The sequence below is a fragment of the Amaranthus tricolor genome, chromosome 1 (assembly GCF_026212465.1).
Source record: "Amaranthus tricolor cultivar Red isolate AtriRed21 chromosome 1, ASM2621246v1, whole genome shotgun sequence".
Lineage (NCBI taxonomy): Eukaryota > Viridiplantae > Streptophyta > Magnoliopsida > Caryophyllales > Amaranthaceae > Amaranthus > Amaranthus tricolor.
Genome location: NC_080047.1, coordinates 1590861 through 1611759, shown reverse-complemented (window position 1 = coordinate 1611759; position 20899 = coordinate 1590861). Strand labels below are relative to the sequence as shown.

Below are 20899 nucleotides of genomic sequence, written 5' to 3'. Positions count from 1 at the left end.
TTCCTCTGTTCCTTAAAGAAGTTCTCATTTGTTATTCTGAGGCATTTTATTTGTTTCCATAAAGAAAATTTTTGTTTACATAAAAAATTTAGAATTAACCTTATTCATCCTTATTTTAATATTTTAATAATGCTTATGGTCTCCAAATATCTTCCACTAAGTTCACTTTAACATTTTTATATTTCTTATGGTCCCCACATGCATGTTTTCCAATAACTTTATATTATTAGTTGTGGTCTCTATATTCTTTCCAACTAATTTTCTTTTAATATTTTTTTAATGTTTATGATTCCTACTTTTCATCCATCAAATTAATTATTCAATAAAATAATATATTTTAATTACTATCTAAAAGATCTTAAAATTTCTTAATTTCCATGGATATTTTTTGTGGGAACTTCGTTAAGGAACGAAGGGAGTGTGATATTTTTTTATGGTTTATAATTAATTAATAAGAAAAATAATCTAGAAGATCAACCATGAATAATTTCAAATTTTGGGTGTATTTTTCTAGAGTAAACCCGGTAACCTGATGACATATTATAGCAAATTTTATTTTCTTAAAAGAATAAATTGAAATAAAATGTCGAAAAAAATGTTTAAATTTTTTCTAATTTTTTCATTTTTCGAAATTTTTCAATTTATTTTTTTGGTAAATTAGATATTATAGCAGGTCATTTCATTACTCGAGTTTACTCTTGGCAAATACTTGAAATTATTCATCGTTAATCAATAGGTGAAATTATTATAACAAAATCATGAAAATGTTGGATTATTCTAGTTAATTTTTCCTAATAATACAATACTATAAAATAACTGGAAAATTACACATGACAATTTATTGAGTTTCACCAAATATTGCATTTTTATAGGTTAAAATGCGATAGTGTGATATTCAAAAGATATTATTACATTAATTATAATTTAAATATTAAATGTAAGTTTTTAAAAAATTTATTAGATTAAATCATACAACCATATAATACATTACTACAATCATACAATACTATAAAAGAACTGAAAATTTCCACATAGCGATTTCATAGAGTTACGCCAAATGTAGCATTTTATAGGTTAAAATGTAATTGTAAAACACATAATCACACGTTTTTATGTTATACTACAAAACTTAAAAAATTCCAAATGTCTGCATAATATTTCTGACTTTATTTTTTGATGTGATATATTTATATATAAAAAAACGTGCAATTTCTTAATAATACAACCCTTAATAAATAAATTTGCCAATCAAAATTCAGTTCGAATAAAAACTTGGATATTCACGCGCTTGTAAATTAATCCACCGACCCTTTATGCAACTTCATATACTTTCATTCATCCATTTTGACCTAGGTAAATATAAGATTTTTGATTAGTCCCAAATCCGATGATCGGTTGTCGGTAACCGGAAATCGAAAGTCGGCAATTAGAACTCGGCAATATGATCCTTAAAATCAGTAGTAAAGATTGCGCCAACAAACCCTATAAATGTAATTCAAACAATGACTTAATGAATTAGCCGCAAACGATATCGGTCTGTTTCATGAATTGAGCATTGATGCTAATTTATCGGACCGAATCTATTATCAAGGATATACATTTCTGGATACAAATTAACTATCGGACTGTAAGTATTTATCCATCCCACATTTATTTTGAGTGGCTTTCGTGATGGTGGATCAGAGAGAATTTTTCAAAGGGGAAGCTTTTGATTTCTGTGTTAATGATGATTACAATTGAACTTGATTTGATTTTTTCAATTTTTTCTATCAATATTGCACATTTTAAAAAGCTTATTACGTTTTTCATGGAATTTTTCTGTTGTTTGAAAAATCGCTTCCTAGTTTTAGGCTGTAGTAGCTAAAGGCTAGAAAAAGTAATTTTTTGTCGGTTATATGTATTAGTTATCCGTCACAGGAGATTAAAAACCCTAATAATTGACATGAATATTGATAAACTGTGGATTACTAAATTGCGTGTATGATTAAAAATGATAGCAAAACATTGAAAAAATGTGTGGATAAAAATTAAATAGTGTGATGAAAATATTATCCAAAATAAAAGTGGTGTAAAATTAAATGGATGGACTAACATAGAAAGTGTAGTAATTTGTTATTGTTCATGTAAATTGTGTTTTTGGTGTTGTTTTTATTTTCATGTTTGAAAGCTATTTCATAGTGTTAGATAGAGATGAATAAATTAAAGTGTTAGATTTAGAGTTTTAGCACTGCAATATGTCCTATGTTTACGCCGATGACAAGGTTTTGATTGAGTTTAACTCAAGTCTCAAACATTTGCCAAAGTTGTAAGCATGGTTTTCCCCACTTGATTTTTAGATTTAATCTTTCTAGGAAATCTAAACAAATGTGGTATCAATTGGAATAATATCTTACTTAATTTCTTGATTTCATGTTACTGTAACGGAATTATATATGAACTACATATTCTAAACGAGTATGCACTATCATAGGATTACTGCCCCCTGTTCTGATGATACAATGAGCTTCTCTATGGACCAGTATTTGCCCAAAGCTTCACTTGTATTCATGTGTATTCAGGTTGCCATATAGGAAAAAGAAACAATAGCTCATTAAAACATTTAAACTTCAAATTTGTATGGGATTAGAAATGATGTCTGCATACATCCAATCTCCCAAAACCACTTGATGTTGGGATTATGGCATGTTATACATAGGAAATAAATTCTTTAGGCACACTATTTGTATGACTATATTATGGGTGTCGAGGCTGGAAAAAGCGGTAATTTTTGCATGACTTGTGACCGAGTGCCTTTATGTATTTGATCATTGGTGTATTCTGCCTGGAGATCAAACATCCTTCACTATGTCTGACTCTTTAGATAATAATTGTAATTGATGTACACTTTTCTGTAATTTGTTTCACTCAGGTTTAGCTGATGTTCTTTTGCCTGTGAGTGAAGCTCTTTTCCTTATTATAAGTTATTATCATGAAAACTTTCTGTATCTGATCCTCAGTTCTCAGTTTGATAAAACCCACAGTACAGACTGGAAAAAATGTTATTAAATGAGAAAGAGGAGAATCTTGTCCGGTTTTCCTAATATTTTTTTCTTCGTTGTAGCCTTCCTTTGTACTTTAGTATTTCTTGTCCCTCCTCATTGTGACACCATGCCTTAATAATACAACTGAGTTGGAGGGTTTATTCTTTATTCATTCTTACTTAGACATCACACTTATAGTTTGTCAAAAGATAAAAAAAATATAATTTAATTTTTTTAAGGTAGGGTTTAGTAGAAAACAAGAGTATGCAGTACATTCAGTGTACATATTTTATAGACGGCTCCTTGTAACAATTCCTGCGTGACACTTGCCATGTATGCATGTAATCCTAATGATTGACATGCTATTGCTTCGAAAGGCGGCAGACGCTAACTTAAATGGAACCTTGAGCATACTATATCCTTCCACGCATCATATAGATTAATTTATGTTGTAGAATATGCTGCTGGATGTGGATTTACTATTTTTTAAGCAACTAAGGTTGGCGTTATTGTTATTATTTAAGTAGAGTTGGTAGAGCTGGACATCCACATCTGCAAGGAGAAATATTAGATGGCTGTGTACAGCATGATATTTTATCAGTATGATGCATGAACCAGAAAATAATTGACTGATATGAGTTGGATATAGTGGTTGGTAGAAGCATTACATGAACATTGACAAGATAACCAGTATTTTTCAATCAAGTTGGACTTCCTGGTTACTTGAATTATATTTGTGTATTTCCTCTTGTCAGTATATAAATCAGGTCAATCAGGAAATCAGAGAAAGATTCAACTAACAAGTCTAGAAACCTTTTTAGGAATAAGAAAATTAGATGGCCGTTATTTCAAAATCTGGCTACCATTCTGGCTCAAAAATCTCACCTGCTAAGCCGAATCTCTTTCTGTCTCAGTTCAATGAACTGCTGTACAAACTAGAGTCTTTAGAAGGTGTCTCAACCTCAACCCAAGTAATAAGTTACAAACTTAAAATCCTTGCACATTTTCATAGTAACTTTTTTAAAGTGATTTGCATTCAGCAAGATATTCCAAAAGAACAAAATGAGAAATTGGTTGAATTATTGTTAGATAGATCTCTATGGATGATAGATGTATGTGAGATTATAAGGGATGTTCTGATGCAGACAAGGGAAGGAATACAGCAACTTCTATTGGTTTTCCGTAGAAAGCTTCATGAACATGATGTTGCTAAGGAGGTTAGTACACACTTGAATTCAAGGAAGATAGTCAAGAAAGAGCTGGCAAAGTTATTAAGGACTGCAGAGAGCTTTGGAAAGAAATTTTACAGAGATACCTCAAATAAAACTGAAGAGAGTATTTCTTATTTACAAATATTAGATAATTCACAATCAATCTCTGTTGACGTGTTCAAGTCCTTATTCTCCTACATATCTGGTTCAAATGCAATATCAGAAGCAAGCAAGTGGTCTTTGGTTAGCAAACTGATCCACCTGAGACATGAGCCACTTGAAGAAGAGGATTGCTCAAACAGAAATAAATTTGAAGTTGTAGATAGTGCTCTTCACATGCTAAGCAGGCCAAAGACAAATGCATGGATGAAGAATGAGCAGATTGAAAAGTTGAGAGACCACCTTGAAGACCTTAGGCTGTCAGTATTAGATCTTGAAAGGTCACTAGAGTGTTTGTGTAGGTTTTTTATCAAGTCTAGAGTGATTCTTCTCAATTTACTTGGCCACTAAATAGAAAATATACACCTTGTATGTAAAATACTTAACTTTCTGAATGAGATTTATTTCGTCTGAATGAAATAAGGTTTATACAATATTTTCTTCTTCCCCTTGTTACTTTTTTTTTTCTGGTTCTGAGGATTTTTAAGCAACCTACTGCTCGAGCAATAGAATCCTATTGCTTCAAAGGGAGATTGTCTTACATATATATGTGCGGACTCTTATTTCGAAAAAGAATAAATATTTATAGTTAGAATATGTTTATCAGATGTTCAAAGGCGTCGGTAATCAAATAATTTATGATTCAGGTGCTGATTTATTGTTCAGATTCTGTTTTATCTGGCTAGTTTGGAATTATTGCCTACTTATTTTGCTTACACCCTCCATTTTATTAATGATGAAATTTCTGTGAAGCTCATTTAATATATCATTATTTGTTATCTGATTCGTTGTATTATGAAAATACGATGGTGCTTTAGAGACGAAAACTTTGCACGTGGACGTACATGTACGAGATGTATTCATCATAATATGTCAGAGGATTGCGTGGCCAACAACTCTTGAATATTTGCTGTTTTCGTCATAATTGGTAAGTTTTTCATTAAGTTGTCTAGTTGCATGCTTTTCACCTGTCTGGGATTTTGTATTAGTGATATTATTAAATTGATTTTTAAAAAGTATGTTGTTTACTTATGTGAATTCTCCCTTTAACTATCAAATTCTTGTCTGCAACATAACTTAGGCAAGCAGACTGCAGTTTCTTTATATAAACAAGGTTACTGGTAAATTGATCTGTTAATTTTAAGATGTCCCCTTCTGATTTTCCGTTCGTGTTAAGAAAAGATTTCTTTAGGCTCCCCCTGACTGTACATAGCTTCTTTCTCAGTATTTCTCAGATGGACATGGATAATAGAAAGAAATGCTTAAGCGTTTTTTTGCTATTGAAAAAATATTTGCAACTAGGACAACACCTTGCTTAAAACTTTTTTGTAGATGAAGAATAAATGAGTGGTCAAATAATTTTTTTGAATGAACAATATAATGTTCAAATAAGTTTAGAAATGAATGAAGATACAAGAAGTCATTGCTTTTGTCTTTTTTACTGCAATGACCACACTTGCACCTCTTTAACTTTTTGCAATTTTAGAGATTGATTCCCTTAGGATACCCTTAAGATCTTTTAAGAAATTCTGGATTATTTTCTTAGTGGATTTCATATATTGAAACAGCTCTTTGGTGATAGTCAAATTCATTGCCATATCAAGGGTCAAATTGAAAACAACCTCTTTATTTTTATAAGGGTAAGGTTGCGTACATCTTAACTCCAGAATCCCCTAAGGTGAATGCTTAGCTGAGAGCCATGTAATGACTTGAGGTAATGAAATGTTGTTGCATAACTTTTCCCGTGACAATACGTAGTAATGCATGTATCAAGGGGCCTTAGAGATCCTTTAAGCATAATACCGACCCATATTTCAGCTTAAACATATGACTATGAATTGTTGGTTGAGGGGTAGTAGGATTAATATCTTAAAATGGTTGTACAGATCTTGAGGGGCAGTTATTTGGTGGCATATGGATGAGGATGTAGACTGATTGAGAAGATCTTTTTTTTTGTTTTTGAGATATCAGCTAGTCTGTTTACTTTTGGTGGAGATCAAGTATGTAGTTCTGTCTTATTTTGTTCTTTGTATGTTTTTTTGTAAACACACATTGAAATTGGAACCGGTTGCATTAGTGTAGTAAAAGAATAATACGAAGCCTGGGAATTTCAGTTAATCACTTAATCTCATTTGCATTGTACCTTTTCAATTTACACATTTAGGCATTTACCAAAATGATCTAGTAACTAAGGATGTTGAGAATAGTTCTGGTTTTAACCAGACGCCTGTATAGGTTGTCTAATGCCTCATCAAGATTCTGATTACTGAACTCTATGTTCACTATCTGACTCCTAAGTCATCTATCAGCATCATGCTGATGGTGTCTTTTTTTTTTTTTTTCTGCAATAAAGAGAGCTCAATTTTGAGTTAAGATCCTCAAATTTGCTGATGGACGCTGCCTCTTATCACCTTTCCGACAGACTAGTTTATTCACCAGTGCCCAACTGCTCTTCTTGATTGTGTGTTTGACTCATTTATTTGGATCAACTGATGGACTAGTTTATTCACCGGTGACCAACTGCTCTTCTTTGATTGTGTGTTTGACCTATCTATTTGGATCATCTGATGGACTAGTTTATTCACCAGTGACTAACTGCTCTTCTTTGATTTTGTGTTTGACCCTTCTATTTGGATCATCAACGATTTGAAGATGCCAACTGTTATCTTCCATATTCCTCAACTTTTTGACAGTTGTGCTTTCTTTGTTATTTCGGTTGGTTTCTTGATTGATGTCAAGCAATGCTTGATTGACTTTTTAACTTCCCTTCTGGTGTTCAGGTATTTATCAGTTTCATTGTTCATGATCAATACACCACTGCATCCTCTTCTTAGAATTGATTTGATTTCTTGAATGCTTTCCCTTGTTTGCAGCAATGCATCTCTAGAGACGCCACAGATGTCCAATAACCTAAGAGATTCATGTAACACATCTTACAGGAATTTAGCTTGGCAAACATGGGCGAGATCTTGCTCACTCTTGGGTAAAAAAGAAACTCATTTAAGCAAGCAGACATAACCGCAAGGATGCTTTGTTTGTTATCTAGTGATAATAATGAAGAAGTTGAGGCGCTTTGGAAAGACCTCAATCTGCACAGATGCTCTTCAAGCTGATCGGCAGTGGGATGAGATTAGATGGCAAGCTGACAGGACGAGCATGATGAGGGGTTTTGGAGATTCGGAAAGTTGCTTCCATTTTAAATGTTTTGAAGAAAAAAAAAAGTAGGAAAACAGAGAATCTTTTTCACTTCGGACTTGACATTGAAATGATATTAAGCATTTTCATCGGCTATGTTTCTGGTATGTCCTCTTCTACTCAACATCCCAGTTAATTATTACACATTATCTTCTAAGAAATTCAATATTGTATTCGAATCTTAAATGTGATTTGTTTAATCAAATTTACACCATATTCCTAATTATGTGCTAATGTGCTATGCACGAATGGTAAAGGCATATTATCTCCTGTTTGTAATGACCTTGGGGGACCATATGTTACCAGCTTATCTGTAAGAATATCTTGGAAGATGGAACTAATTAAAAAGATTTGTTCAAATTTTTTGTATAGCTCTCAAGTTAATAGTGGATTAATAATATATAAAATCAAATTGTTAGGGATCTTACATATTTTCCGGTTCATGAGTCCATGTGATGTTCAGCCTTTTACATGGATCATGCTTCTTCCACGCATTAGACCAATGGGATATTGACAGCCATGTACTGAACCAGATGCTATCATACTAATTGCCACGGAAATCATTGAAGACATTGACTTTCTTCAATTTATCAGGAATAGAAACTTAATTGCATTGATCGAAACTTCTGCAAATACTTCTAACTCACTCAACAGGGTAATAGTTCACAAGCATATGTAATGGACTTTGCAGAATATTAATGGGGAAAAAATGCATCATATAAGCATATTTTTTAGCTTAATTCATTTAATAAATTTAAAGGGAGTGATGTGATGTAATCTAATTTGATCTCTCGTTTTTGTCAAGAGAGTTTTTTTGAATTACTGTAAGAGCAAGAATTTTCACTGTTGGACACCTTCACCTCCCCCTCCTTCATTCCTTTGTTTTCATTTTCAATTTTCTTATTCGTTTTCATATCTTCTAGTTCACTTTCTAATTTTTGTATTTGTAGAATGGCTGACTTCCTTGAGAAAGAATGGAAAAATAAAAAGTGTTTAACAAGACAGATAGAGGATATGTGAGGGAAATTTTAATTGTAAATAAGTGTATATTATTTATAATTTACAGTATCATTTACAAAATTGGTACTCTTGATTCTTTGTTGATAGTTCTAGTTGCTAAGAATGTTCAATAGAGTTGCTCTAGTCTTAACTAGATGCCTGAACATTATTTCCAATGCTCCATCAAGATCTTGAATTTCAGATTCTAGTTGTCCCATCTGATTTGTTAAGCTGTCTACATGCATCATGTTGATGCTGATTTTCTTCTTTTGGGAAATTAGGGTACTCAATACAGAATCGAGATCATCAAACCTGCTCGTGGTTGCTGTTGATTCTTTGTCAGACTTCTGGTGGACTAATTTACTCACCAGAGACCAACCGTTTTTCATTGGTAGCGTTTTGGATCCACCTATGTATACTAGCATAGAGTTAAGGATCTCAGCAGTCATTGTTTCCACCTCCTTCAACATGCCTGCAATAGGACTAGTGGCATCATTATTAGAAACTTTCTTCATATCTTTCAAGCAGTTTTTAGTTGTTTTCTTGATCATCTTTCTGGCATACATGTACTGGACAATTTCAATATCAATGATCAATTCATCACTGAATCTTCTGTGGAGAACAGACTGGATATTTTGGATGCTTTCTTTTATTTGCAACAGAGCATCCTTATCATTGGTGCAGATGTCCAGTAGCCTTAGAGACTCATCTAACATATCATTAAGCCATTTTGCTCGGCAATCTTGAGTGATGCTTTGTTGATTGATGGGCAAGTGAAGCAGCTCATCAACACAGGTATACAAGTCTCCAAGGATGCTAAGATTGTGGCTTACTGATGAGGATGAAGTGGAGGCAGTTTGGGAAGACCCTAATCTACATAAATTCTCTTCGAATCAGTTAGCGATGGGGTGAGTTGTAGAAGGCAAACTGATAGAACGAACATGGTGATAGGCTTTAGATGCAGCCATTATGGTTCTTTTGATGGAATGAAGGCAAAAGTCAGAATACACTTCTTGGTTTGGTGACTTTCTTCCCTCTTCTTTGATCAATTTATATTCAGGCATGATATAATTGAAGGAATCTTGTAGTTATTACAAGGTAACATGGAATCATTGAGGTTATGTTTTCAGTTTGTCTTTTCCTGCAAACAAACACTCCAGCTAGATTATTCAACTTCAACTGAATTTTTTATTCCAAGATTTTTGGTTTCATATTTGCCATCCTGATCCAATTTTTTATTGCTGTCCTTAAGTGTCCCTAACAAATTGTCTTGGACAAGAGAAGGCCATAATACTCTTAATTGTATTTATGTATATGTTTGTGTGCAATCTTGAAACATTTGACCTTACCACTAATAAGCTCAAAGCATTTGCTGGATTCCTTATCTACCTTCCATGTATGTACACTCTTGTTTGTACTTTGTACCATGGTGATATGATACTCCTGTCTCAATGTGAAGCACCGAACATGTACAAAATATTTAGCAAATGAAGCTTCTTTGCTACTTCATACTTGCATTATACATTCTTTTGGAGACTGTAATTTTTCCCTGAAATGAGGGATGAATTCAAAAAGTGTGACCATTTTATCGCGTTGGCTTCTAATACCATGTTAAAGAACTTGACTTCCCAGGACATGTTATATTCTCTAATAATTCTGCCTTTTGTATATGGGGGACTTCGTGTTGCTATCTATCTAAATGGTTCTTTCTTGTCCCAAAAATGAACTTAGCCATCAAATTTAAGGGGCCAAGGAATCCTCCCACAACAGACTAACCACGACACGGAAATCAGGACGCTACTTCGAGTAACAATTGAAACTTAGTTATAGCCTTATAGACAAGGAATTGAGAACTGTTTTGGTAATTCACTTACAGTCAAAAACACTAACATATGAAGCTTCAATGAACAGAGTACAATGTTTTAAATAAAAGATGGAGGACCACATAGTGCCTTTAACAATTAATGATGCTCACGAGTGACTAATTTTTTTAATGTCTGACTCTCCTTCTCTGGGCTGGCTATCTAGCACACGTGTCGAAGATCCTTTGAAATGAAATGCAAGTAAAATGGAAATTTGATAAACAAGATCCAATATTGCATCCAGGTGCTTTGCAAGTCGCAGCAAGAGAGATCTAATATCATAATATCATGCACTTTACGCCTACTAAATTCTCTAGCCGCACCCTGCAGTTGATCAGTCAATTAGTATGAAGAAGCTTACTTGAAATTATCTGCAATCCTCTGCTTTGTAAAAAAAATGAATTTGAACACAATTTGATAATAGTAACTGTTGGTTCATTTTCTGTTTGATCTATCGTATAACTATAGTGACTGTAAAAACTGTGTTCTTGTTCCACGATCAGATTATCATTGCAAGTTAATATCCATCATTTCTGATGTCAAGAGTTAAGACAAGTCATATCTGTGTAAAGGGTTTGTTGTAAAGTGATGAAATCACACGAATATAGAGATCACAGGAAATTGGACAAATTGGTTTTCATTCATTTACTGTGAAGTCTGCACATAAGTATTGCATTATTGTTCTAACTGCTAAGAATGTTGAGAAGAGTTGCTCTAGTCTTAATAAGATTCCTAAACAAGTATTCTACGACTTCAACAAGATCTTGAATTTCGGACTCCAAATTCACCATTTGGCACCTTATGTCTTCGACTTTAGACATATCTGCAGCATTTTTCTTCTGGCAGATCATTGAGTCTAGAGTAGCATCAACAACGACAAATGCACTGCTCGATGTAGCGGCTGCTTTTACGGCACTTTGGTTGATTAATTTGGAAAGCACAGACCATCTGGTTTTTTGTGATTGTAACTTAACACCCGCAATATGAGACAACAGTGATTTTAAGACATCAATTGTTATCGTTTCTACATCTTTCAGCATATTCTCAATGGCACTACTGCTTTTATTTTGGCCAGCTTCCTTGATACATTTCAAGCACTTCTTGATTGTTTTCTTGGCTGTCTTTCTGGTGTTTAAGTATTTTTCAGCTTCATTGGTAATATCCAATTCGCCACTGCACCTTCTGCGCAGAATTGAATGAATGTCTTGGAGATTTTTCTTTGACTGTAGCAAGGCATCCCTGGATGTGCCACAAATGTCAAGGAGCTTTAGATATCCCTCCGAAACTTCCTCAACCCATTCCGCCTGCCGATTTTGGGAGAGGATCTGTTGATGAAGAGGCATCTGAAACAACTCATCCACACAGTCGTACAAGTAATTTAGGCCGCTAAGGCTGCGGCTTGGTGATGAGGAAGAAGATGTGGTGGCAGCTTGAGAAGACCTCAATCTGTGTAGCTGTTCATTAAATTGGTCAGTAATTGCGTGTGGTCTTGATGGTAAACTGATAGAACGAGCATGGTAAGAGGATTTGCAAACTCGAGAAGAAGCCATTAATATTTAGTTGATGAAGGCAAAAACTTGGTTGCAAGTCTTAGGTTGATGACTTTTGCTCTCCTTCTTTGATGTATATATATCAACGTAAGAACAGACAGGAGGAATCTTATATTTATTAAGGTAACATGATTTCTTTTTTCTATTATGCACTTGCTTAGGCTATGTTTTCTGCTTGTCTCTTCGTGCCCAACTTGCTAGCTAACTAGTGGGAATGTGGGATCATGATCATATAATTTGTTAATATTGTACAATAGCCATGACATTACAATGTACGTGCTGTATTGTATATACTATATATACAGCATAAATAACCAAACTACACACGAGTGGCAATTATAGTATGATACCATTCCTTCTCACCAGTATTTAAAAAGAGTGCTTATTCCCACAGCTTATCTGTTATGCACCCCATAGGTAGCATATATATGACCAATAGTATGCATCTAGGATCCTTCTCTCTATTTTCATTGAAGTTACCACTGGGAGCCAAATAATTTTTTTTGAAGATTAAGAATAGTTTCCCGTTTATGACATATATTATTGGCGAGATCCAAGGAGGCTTCCATTTAGTTTCATATATAATGATTTGGAGACTTTGCATTGGGTCTAGTTTTGTTTTCTTGAAGATGATCTACAAGAATTGTCTCCCGTTTATGTCTTATAGCATTGGTGTAATGCAAGGAGGCTTCCATCTAGTTTCATATATGTCTTGTTTCTGTGATTTGGAGCCTTCGCATTAGTTCTAGTTTTTTTCTTCTTGTAGATGATCTATTAGAATGGTCTCCTGTTTATGTCTTATAATATTGGTGCAATCCAAGGTGGCTTCCATCTAGTTTCATGTATGTCTTGTTTCTATGATTTGAAGCCTTTGCTTTTGGTCTAGTATTGTGAGGGACCTATCGCTTGTAAAAAATCTAAGTTTGTGTTTGGTTGTTATTGAGATGTAGGTCATGTCGTGGCTCATGGTTTACGACCTCCATTTTATGTCGTCATTGACCAAAAAGCTCTCACATATGTAGTTAAATCTGGACAACAACATTTCTTCATGCCAATGCCAGTAAGTGGATCCAGTCTAAGCAGAATTTGGAGGGTCAAGTTGTCATGACTGAACAACTGGTCCAACCGGTCCTCAAGACTTATCATAGGAGAAATAAAAAGAGTGGGACAGCTGTCATGTAAATGTTAGTCTTAAGATATTTTTGATGAGTGAGTCTTGTGTTGACTCCTATATAAGACTAACATTGTACATATTCTCGTTTTGTCAAATAAAGAAATAAAAGGAAGGATTGGTTTAGGAGCCTAGCAGTAGCTCGAATACTGCCTATATCGTGTGTGGAGTTTGTCACTTTTCTTCTTAATTTTCTTGTTTGATTACTCATCTCAGTAGTGTACAAATTGACAGCAGCAATTTGTCACACAAATGTGGACTAAAAAATGGAGGTAGTAAGATTTCACTATTGGGTTCATTGGGGGTTTTTTAGGTCTGGTCTCATTATTGATTTAGTTATTTAAGTCTATAGGCAACCTTAACAGCTTCTAAAAGCTTGGGAGACTTGATTTTCTAGACTTTCTGGCTTCTGCTAATGTCCAAAACAAGTCTCTGCATCTTTCCAAGGGTTAATCAGCCGATTCTAGTTGTATTATTGACTGATTATGAGCGTAAATCCTCCATGATCTGGCAGGTTGATCAAGAATTTAGAGTGTTTTCTTACTGTTTCTGTTGAAAATTATATCTTATTTTCTTGGGTTTTCAAAGGATCAAGAGGAGTCGCCATTAAAGTTAGTATACTTGAGCAAGTCATTTTGGAGTTCAAATACTTTTTCTTTGTTCTAGCAACACTTTTTTACAATGCTCTAAGAGACCTAAACAATTTATACATTTATGTGTTTCACTAAGTAGGTGATGAGTCCCTTCCGTTGGCTACCTAGAACAATTATGGTTGCTCTCCCGTTTCTCATATTTGTTTGATTTTCTTCATTTTTTAGTTATGACAGTTAGAGCACTAGTTGGTAAATCTCCAAAATGGCATATCTTTTGACCTTATTTTTTACATGTTCAAGATCACCCCAATATCAAATTAAATATATATGCACTTCTTGATTATGCGTACTTGTAGATGATGACATGAAATACAACGAGGTTGTTCTCTGTTATTTCTTATCATGGATTTTGAGCTTACCGAACCGAAAAACCGTATTGCATAACATGATTTTAAATCATGGAGTATCAACCACTAAATGCTGATATTTAGCCATTATTATCTTTTTCAAAGTGTATTAGGTTTTAAAAAGCCTATTATGTCAGTTCTAATTAATTATATGATTTAGAAAACTTGAATTACCGTGATAGTTGGATTTTTTCAAGTTACCTATTCACATCGTGATGCACGCTCAGCAGGTCGTAACACTGCGAAGGCGCTATGTGCCGCATCCCCGACATCGCGATCATTTCCGCAAATGCAACGACATCCACAATTATTTTCCATGGATGACGTGTACTACCAATAGTCAATTGGAAACAACCTCTGTTATCAAAAAAGGCATAAGGTTGCCCACATTTGACCCCAAAACCCGCCTAGGTAGGAGCCACTTAATGACACTTAGTATTGGAATGGACCAAATTATCAAATTTAGAGAGTATCATATCTGGCTACAAGTTCCATTATTCATGGCATGAGTATCACGTTGTGCATCCACACTAGTTGACCTGCCGCTTAACAGTTTAATCGTGGCATCAGTCCCCGATTTGGGCTTGACTCATCAGTACTCAAGGCTAAGCTCTTCTATGTAGTTTGGTTATCTTGAACTCGCTTCCTTGTATTGCTGGGCCTTTATGTCCTTTGATGCATAGCAAACCCAGTTGCATTGGAATTTTAGGCTGAAATTTTATTGATCAAGTGACTCATGAAGTCAACATCTGGCAGCACATTAGTCTTGACCTTCTCATGAAAAAATTGAGGCAGCTATAGATGTCCTCAGTCAACTCAAGTGTTTTTCATGTTATTAGTCTTCTAATATTTAAACTTCTCGCCCTCGCATTCTATGACGACCAAACAATTTTTAACATTTTTTTAAATGTACAGGCTTTGTATGATGTATCTTCATTTCAAACTTGGCAACTAATATGTCTGCTTCTGACCCTTAACTTCATCCAAAATCATGTGCTTCATTTAATTTGTATGACCCAGAAAGTGCTCCATACTAGAGTCATAATAATGACAATGTCTCCTTAATATTGAGAAAATTATGATAAGGAGATGGGGCCAAAACTTCCCTCTGTATATTTCTTAAGAAGCAATTTGTTTTAGTATGTGGTACGCACAAGTGATGAGAATTTTTCATATTTTCCCAAGTCCTTGATATTGCAGAACTGATATCTGCTGAATGAATGATTTTGATCTGGTCTTAAAAATATGACCTAATTTTAGATAGCTACTACTATTGTGGAAGATAATCTATAAGAGTTGTTCCAAGAAGTTAAAAGAGGAACTGTCTGCAGCTAAAAGACCGCTGAATTTAACTGTTATGATTGCAAAATCTTGACTTGCATATTCTAACTGCCCCATCTGGCTCCTTATATCCTCTAACTGTGACATATCGATACCAGTTTTTTTGCTTCTGGATTAGCAATTACAAGGTAGCATCAAAAGCATTAAATTTCAAGGTGGATGCTACTGATTCCGTGTTTCTACCCTGGTGAATTAGTTCTGCTACTGTGCACTAATAATGACCCTGTTTAGTTTAATTGATTTACCTGAACTAGTTAAAACTTAACTGAACTTATCCAAATTTTAACCGAACTTTACTTATTTTTACTTATTCATGATTTTTCTTCTTTGCACTACTGATTTTTACTGATCTTAACCACATTTAACTGAACTTGTTTTCACTGAATAATATTGGTTTAAAGTGAACTAATCGATGATCTTATAGCTGCAACTTCGCACCTGTGAAGTAGGACATTAGTGACGTTTAAGCTGTTATTGCTTCTGCATCTTGCAACTTGTTCTCTATGGCATTGGCCTTGTATTTTTCGTGTACTTTTTTGACATATGTGAAGAACTTATTGATGATTATCTTGGATTTCTTTCTAATGTTCAGATATTCAGTTCAGCAACTTCAATAGCAATGCATAATTCACCATTGTCCTTTTGCATAACACTAACTGCATGTCCTGCAGCTGTTCTTTTAGTTGTCGCAAGACATCCTTGGATGTGGCACCAATTTCCAGGAACTCTTCTATTAATTTTGTTTGTTTTATGATAAAGCAGCTGATTAGAAGGCTACTGATCTCTTCCTTTCCTATCCCCACACACACACACATATATATATATATATATATAAAAGACAGAAAGAATCTTATATTTACTCAGAGGTAACCTGATTTCCATATACTGTTAAGCATTTCCTACCATTAAGTGTTTTCAGACTGTCTCTTTCTATCTGGCTTCACAGCTAAATAGTTGAATGAGTTATCACATTCTTGTTAGGTGAAGTTTCTCATTGTTAAATTTCTTGTGTATCCTAAATCAGCGCTATGTTGGGATGAGTTATCCCACATCGATAAATTGAAAATGGTGTGCACGCTTTATAAGCTATTAGAGACCTTCTTCCCATTGCCATATGGTTTTGGGATGGTATATATCTCCTTGGCTTATGATGTGTGTGCACTTGTGTCCCCCGTTAATATGCTGGCATTCACAATAAGTCCAGCCTAATTTAACACGCTATACATAAAACAACATTACTTCTTAATTTTATCGATCAATGATGCGCTTGTTCCTATCGATTTTCCTCAACGTCAAAGTATTCGATAACCTTTGCAAAGGAACCAGTACCTTGTAGTTATAAGCATTACACACCGATTGCCTTTTACCATTTTCTTTCAGACAGATTCTATTCAACAAACTGAAGTTCTTCCTGGTATATATCTTTGTAACATTTAGTTTTACTTATATTTGCTGATTGTGGATAGTTTTTGATTTTAGTTATAGGGGTGAATAATGACATAGAAATTAGAATTTGCTTAAATATATGATAATAGATTGGAATAAATGGAGGAGGATATATTTGAGTGATCATTAAAATTGATTTTTTTATTTGTAGATTAATATTAGTCAGGGCTGAAAATAAAAGTATAATCTTTATTAGCGATAGTTTCTCACGTTGGTTTATTTAAGATTCATGTGGCTGACCTCATATTGTTGGTAATACGGCTTTGGGATTGTTGTGCATTAATGGACAATTTGGTTTGATATCAAATGGTGGGAATTGTAATGAAAATTCAATGTAGTTTAGCTTGAAAAACTACTAGATAAGGTTTATATGAAGCTTCTTTTGCTCAATCATTTTTTATTCTCAAATTCATTCAGATACATTACCACGTGAAAACGTGATATCAAGTCGTAATGAAAAATAATAAAGAAAATCACATTTGAGGGTGAGAGACCTTGGAATGACATTACACATTTTTAGAAAAACTATAACTAAAACTAAATCTCAATACCTCCTTTAAATGCCAATAGAACACCCCGTTTGTATTTTTTTCTTTTGTAGCATTTAATTTTACATGTAGATAGTATCTAGTTTTACAAGATCAAGGTAGTTTTAGATGACGTCAGCCTCAGGTCTGGGTTTGGTAATTGTTGATGAAATAGCTCTTATAAATTCCGAGGAAACTTGATAGTATTCTATAAATATGTATAAATTGAAGAGGAAAGAACAAAGAAAAAGTTCACATTCTGTAAGATGTCTTTAGACTATTGGGTAAATAATGCACACGAAGAGCTTTGTAGCAGTGCTTAATTGATTGTTTATAAGTTCTAACTGTGATTTGAATCTGAGAATGCCTAGATTTTTGAAGTCATGTAGGCGGAAAGGCAGGTCAATGTTAAATGTAGATTAATATACAATATGTTCCTATTCTGCAGGAAGATGCTTCTATGAGGGAACGCGTAATATTATTGACCGAGTTGCTTGAATTGAATGGAATTGCCGCTCTATGGTCAAGGAGGATTATTAATACTCATGTGTGGCATCGTTAAAACAAGTCTTCGTCTACTAGTATATCTTAAATCACGGTATGGATCCCTTAACTTCAATTTATCCATGATATGGATTGAGCAAGACATACTTATATACTTCAGTTCCTAACATTAGTAGTTAGAATATGAAGTGTGCCTTACGATGTATATATTTCTTAGTTATCCTTGAATATTTGTTAACATCCTTTTTATGAAAATATATATGTTTTTTATGTTCTCGTTTCATTTGAATCTCTCAACTATGATCTTCAAACAGAATTCGGCGGTTCAAAATTCTATCAGATGTATGTGTCAATAGTCAATGAACTTATTGATTCAATTTCGACTTACTCCTTTGTTGCATAATGTTGGAACCGTCTTTATACAAGTCTTCTTAAAATAGATTCGCGTTAATTATGTGTATTATGCACGATAAAAGCTAAAATGACTAGAATATTAACAGAATAAAGTATGTTAATGTAGTGCAGGATTTAGGCATTTATCAACTAGGAAGTATTTTACATGTACTTTTCGATACAGATATTTTGTTTTACAACTGTGCTTTTAGTTTGTTCAGATTGTTTTCTGAACTTTCAATAGTAACTGATGTTTAGGAGGGTTGCTCTGGTCTTCACCAGACACCTGAACACGCCTTCTAGCACTTCGTCCAAATCTTGAATTGCCGAGTCTAACTTAACTAGTCGTCTCCTCAAATTCTCAGCTTGTATTACATTGAGGCAAATTCTCTTCTTTTGGGTAATCACCAATGAACTCAAAGTTGAATCGACATCATCGAATTCATTTTTGGATTCCTCTTCTTCCTCAGATTCCTCATTTTGGTACATAATTAGCTTGCACATAACAATAGACAAACTAGCATTTCTCTTGTGAAACTGTGACTTTGACCCAGAAATTGCTTCCAATAAGGACTCAAAGATCTCAGCTGTTACTCCCTCGACTTCTCGTAAAACATCAACCATAGCAGCGTTCTCATGATCACCCTTTTGAGAGGTGAATCGTTTCATCAAACCCTTGACATCTTTCAAACATTTCTTCATCGTCATCCTAGTCTTCTTCCTCATATTCACATAATCGACAATTTCGTCCCCAATGCTCAAATCTGTGTTCGATCTTCTTCTAAGAGAAGATAGTATTTCTTGCATATGTTCCTTCACTTGCGCCAAAACATCCTTAGCAATGCCGCAGACGTCCAAGAGCCTCAATGATCCATCGAGCAGCTCATCGATGCTGCTAGCATTGGAAAATAGCATTAGTTTTTGTTGGTTTTGTGGTAGAAGAATTAAATTCTCCAAACACTCATACAAGTCTTTAAGGATGCTAAGCTTGTAGCCTAATGAGGATAGTTGAGAAACAGAAGTAGAAACCACCTCTGAAGACCTTAATTTCGATACATGTTCATCGATTTGTGGGACTAATGGGTGAGGTCTAGATGGCAAACTAATCGAACGAACAGGTTGATTCGAGGGAGAGTTGGCCATTTTTCTGTATGATCTCTTTGAGAATCTGAAATATATATATATAGTGGTGATTAGTGATTAGTGATTATCTTGAAAGGTCTTGGTTTTGAAGATGTTTAAATAGAGATTGTTGAAGTAAAAAAGACAGAAAGAATCACTTGCTTTTGTATTCTTTTGATTCAGGTAACATGGTTTTAATGCAAAACTCAGCTAATTTTATGGCATGTTTTTCTCCTAGACTATCTGCTTTTCTTGGTTGCTAAGGCCCAAGTTAAACTTTGCTGCAACAACAATTTTGTCTCCCAAACCAAGGTGATACCTCTGTCATTCCTTTTTAAAAAAAATTATTCCGTTCCATTATAATCGACTATATTAAAATAATTCATCAATTCACGTGCACTTACGTAAAGTTGCTGATGATGTTTGCTACCAACTCAATCGAAAAAATAACCCATTTGTTATCACTAATAAGGGTAAAATTGCGCATCTAAAACACTCTAAACTCTATATACGTGGGAGCCATTTTTTTTGGAAGTTCTCAATTACGGACGGTGCCTCTACAAAGGTTGCTTACATACGAGCCTCTTCTAACTTACTGATTTAGTACACATTAAACAGCTGTCTCTGCTTCCCAACTGAGACCATTTGATCAGTCTTTAGTTTGTGTCTTCATCACATGATTTTGTTGTTCATTACAATATCATGATCCGTAAAATGTGCAACATACACGAGTGGGAAACTTATTTTCATTGAACTGTGATTTTTCCCAAATTCTATATGATTTCTGACTAATGTCACAATTTACAACATACAAGGAGAACAGCATTAGCTTATTTCTGAAGCAACTCAAAGTTTACTAGGAGTACTTGGCAACTCCGAAACTCGGACACCTCACCCAGTTACTCATTCCACGTGTTGTGTCGAGTTGTCAACACGACACAACATTTGAGACGAACAACTCTAAAATAATTGAAAAAACGAGTTTGAGTAGCATTCCCTTAGCAATTATCAACATCAAATATGACACTAACACATGCTCTTATTCTGGACCCAGGAGTCCAAGTTATAAAAACTGCTCATACCAGATAGAAAACATGTGGATTCTTTGATAATCATCACATGAGAGAATAACTCAATTTACCATACTATATAATATAACTAATGCAGCATGTTTTTTTTTTTTAATTTTAAAACAATCACTTAATTGAGGTACTTTCTCTGTTTTAATTGGTGTTTGGTGTAATGTGGGGGTAATAACACAAATTTTGACAATATTTTACTTTACTATATAATTCTTATATTTTCTATTTCAAAACATTTTTTTTGGAAATTAAAGTTAATAAATAACAAATATAATGTACAAAGCAAATGGGAAACCCTCATGAGGAAAAAAAAAAAA

General features: G+C 34.1%; 3 protein-coding genes across 4 annotated transcripts; 1 reads left to right on the top strand and 2 right to left on the bottom strand.

Moving 5' to 3' along the window:
- The first annotated feature begins 1242 nt into the window (after positions 1 to 1242).
- LOC130797810 (uncharacterized) lies at positions 1243 to 7959 on the top strand. Of its 2 annotated transcripts, XR_009038951.1 has the most exons (3): positions 1243 to 1627; positions 5209 to 7170; positions 7264 to 7959. XR_009038951.1 is itself a non-coding variant. In XM_057660580.1 (2 exons), exons 1-2 carry the CDS (start codon positions 1559 to 1561, stop codon positions 4739 to 4741), a joined length of 645 nt encoding a protein of 214 aa, XP_057516563.1. In that variant the 5' UTR covers positions 1243 to 1558; the 3' UTR covers positions 4742 to 5195. The 2 variants fall into 2 exon arrangements, 1 of the variants encoding a protein (XP_057516563.1); XM_057660580.1 differs by lacking the exons at positions 5209 to 7170; positions 7264 to 7959 and adding an exon at positions 4166 to 5195.
- A 323-nt stretch (positions 7960 to 8282) lies between these two features.
- On the bottom strand, positions 8283 to 12082 carry LOC130828184 (uncharacterized). The gene is made up of 2 exons (XM_057694031.1): positions 11133 to 12082; positions 8283 to 9477 (listed from the first exon to the last, which is right to left on the bottom strand). The coding sequence occupies exons 1-2, from the start codon at positions 11994 to 11996 to the stop codon at positions 8695 to 8697; spliced, it is 1647 nt and encodes a 548-aa protein (XP_057550014.1). The 5' UTR covers positions 11997 to 12082; the 3' UTR covers positions 8283 to 8694.
- A 6504-nt stretch (positions 12083 to 18586) lies between these two features.
- LOC130797803 (uncharacterized) lies at positions 18587 to 19718 on the bottom strand. The gene has a single exon (XM_057660569.1). The coding sequence runs from the start codon at positions 19519 to 19521 to the stop codon at positions 18616 to 18618; it is 906 nt and encodes a 301-aa protein (XP_057516552.1). The 5' UTR covers positions 19522 to 19718; the 3' UTR covers positions 18587 to 18615.
- Between the last annotated feature and the right edge of the window lie 1181 nt (positions 19719 to 20899).

What these genes read in the sequence shown, in the direction of transcription:
- LOC130797810 (XM_057660580.1), top strand. Translation starts at nt 1,559, where the DNA reads ATGCTAATTTATCGGACCGAATCTATTATCAAGGATATACATTTCTGG. An exon ending in TACAAATTAACTATCGGACT is followed by an intron (nt 1,628 to 4,165) that starts GTAAGTATTTAT and finishes GTTCTGATGCAG; the next exon opens with ACAAGGGAAGGAATACAGCA.
- LOC130828184 (XM_057694031.1), bottom strand. Translation starts at nt 11,996, where the DNA reads ATGGCTTCTTCTCGAGTTTGCAAATCCTCTTACCATGCTCGTTCTATC. An exon ending in TTCTCAACATTCTTAGCAGT is followed by an intron (nt 9,478 to 11,132) that starts TAGAACAATAAT and finishes ATCGCTAACTGA; the next exon opens with TTCGAAGAGAATTTATGTAG.
- LOC130797803 (XM_057660569.1), bottom strand. Translation starts at nt 19,521, where the DNA reads ATGGCCAACTCTCCCTCGAATCAACCTGTTCGTTCGATTAGTTTGCCA.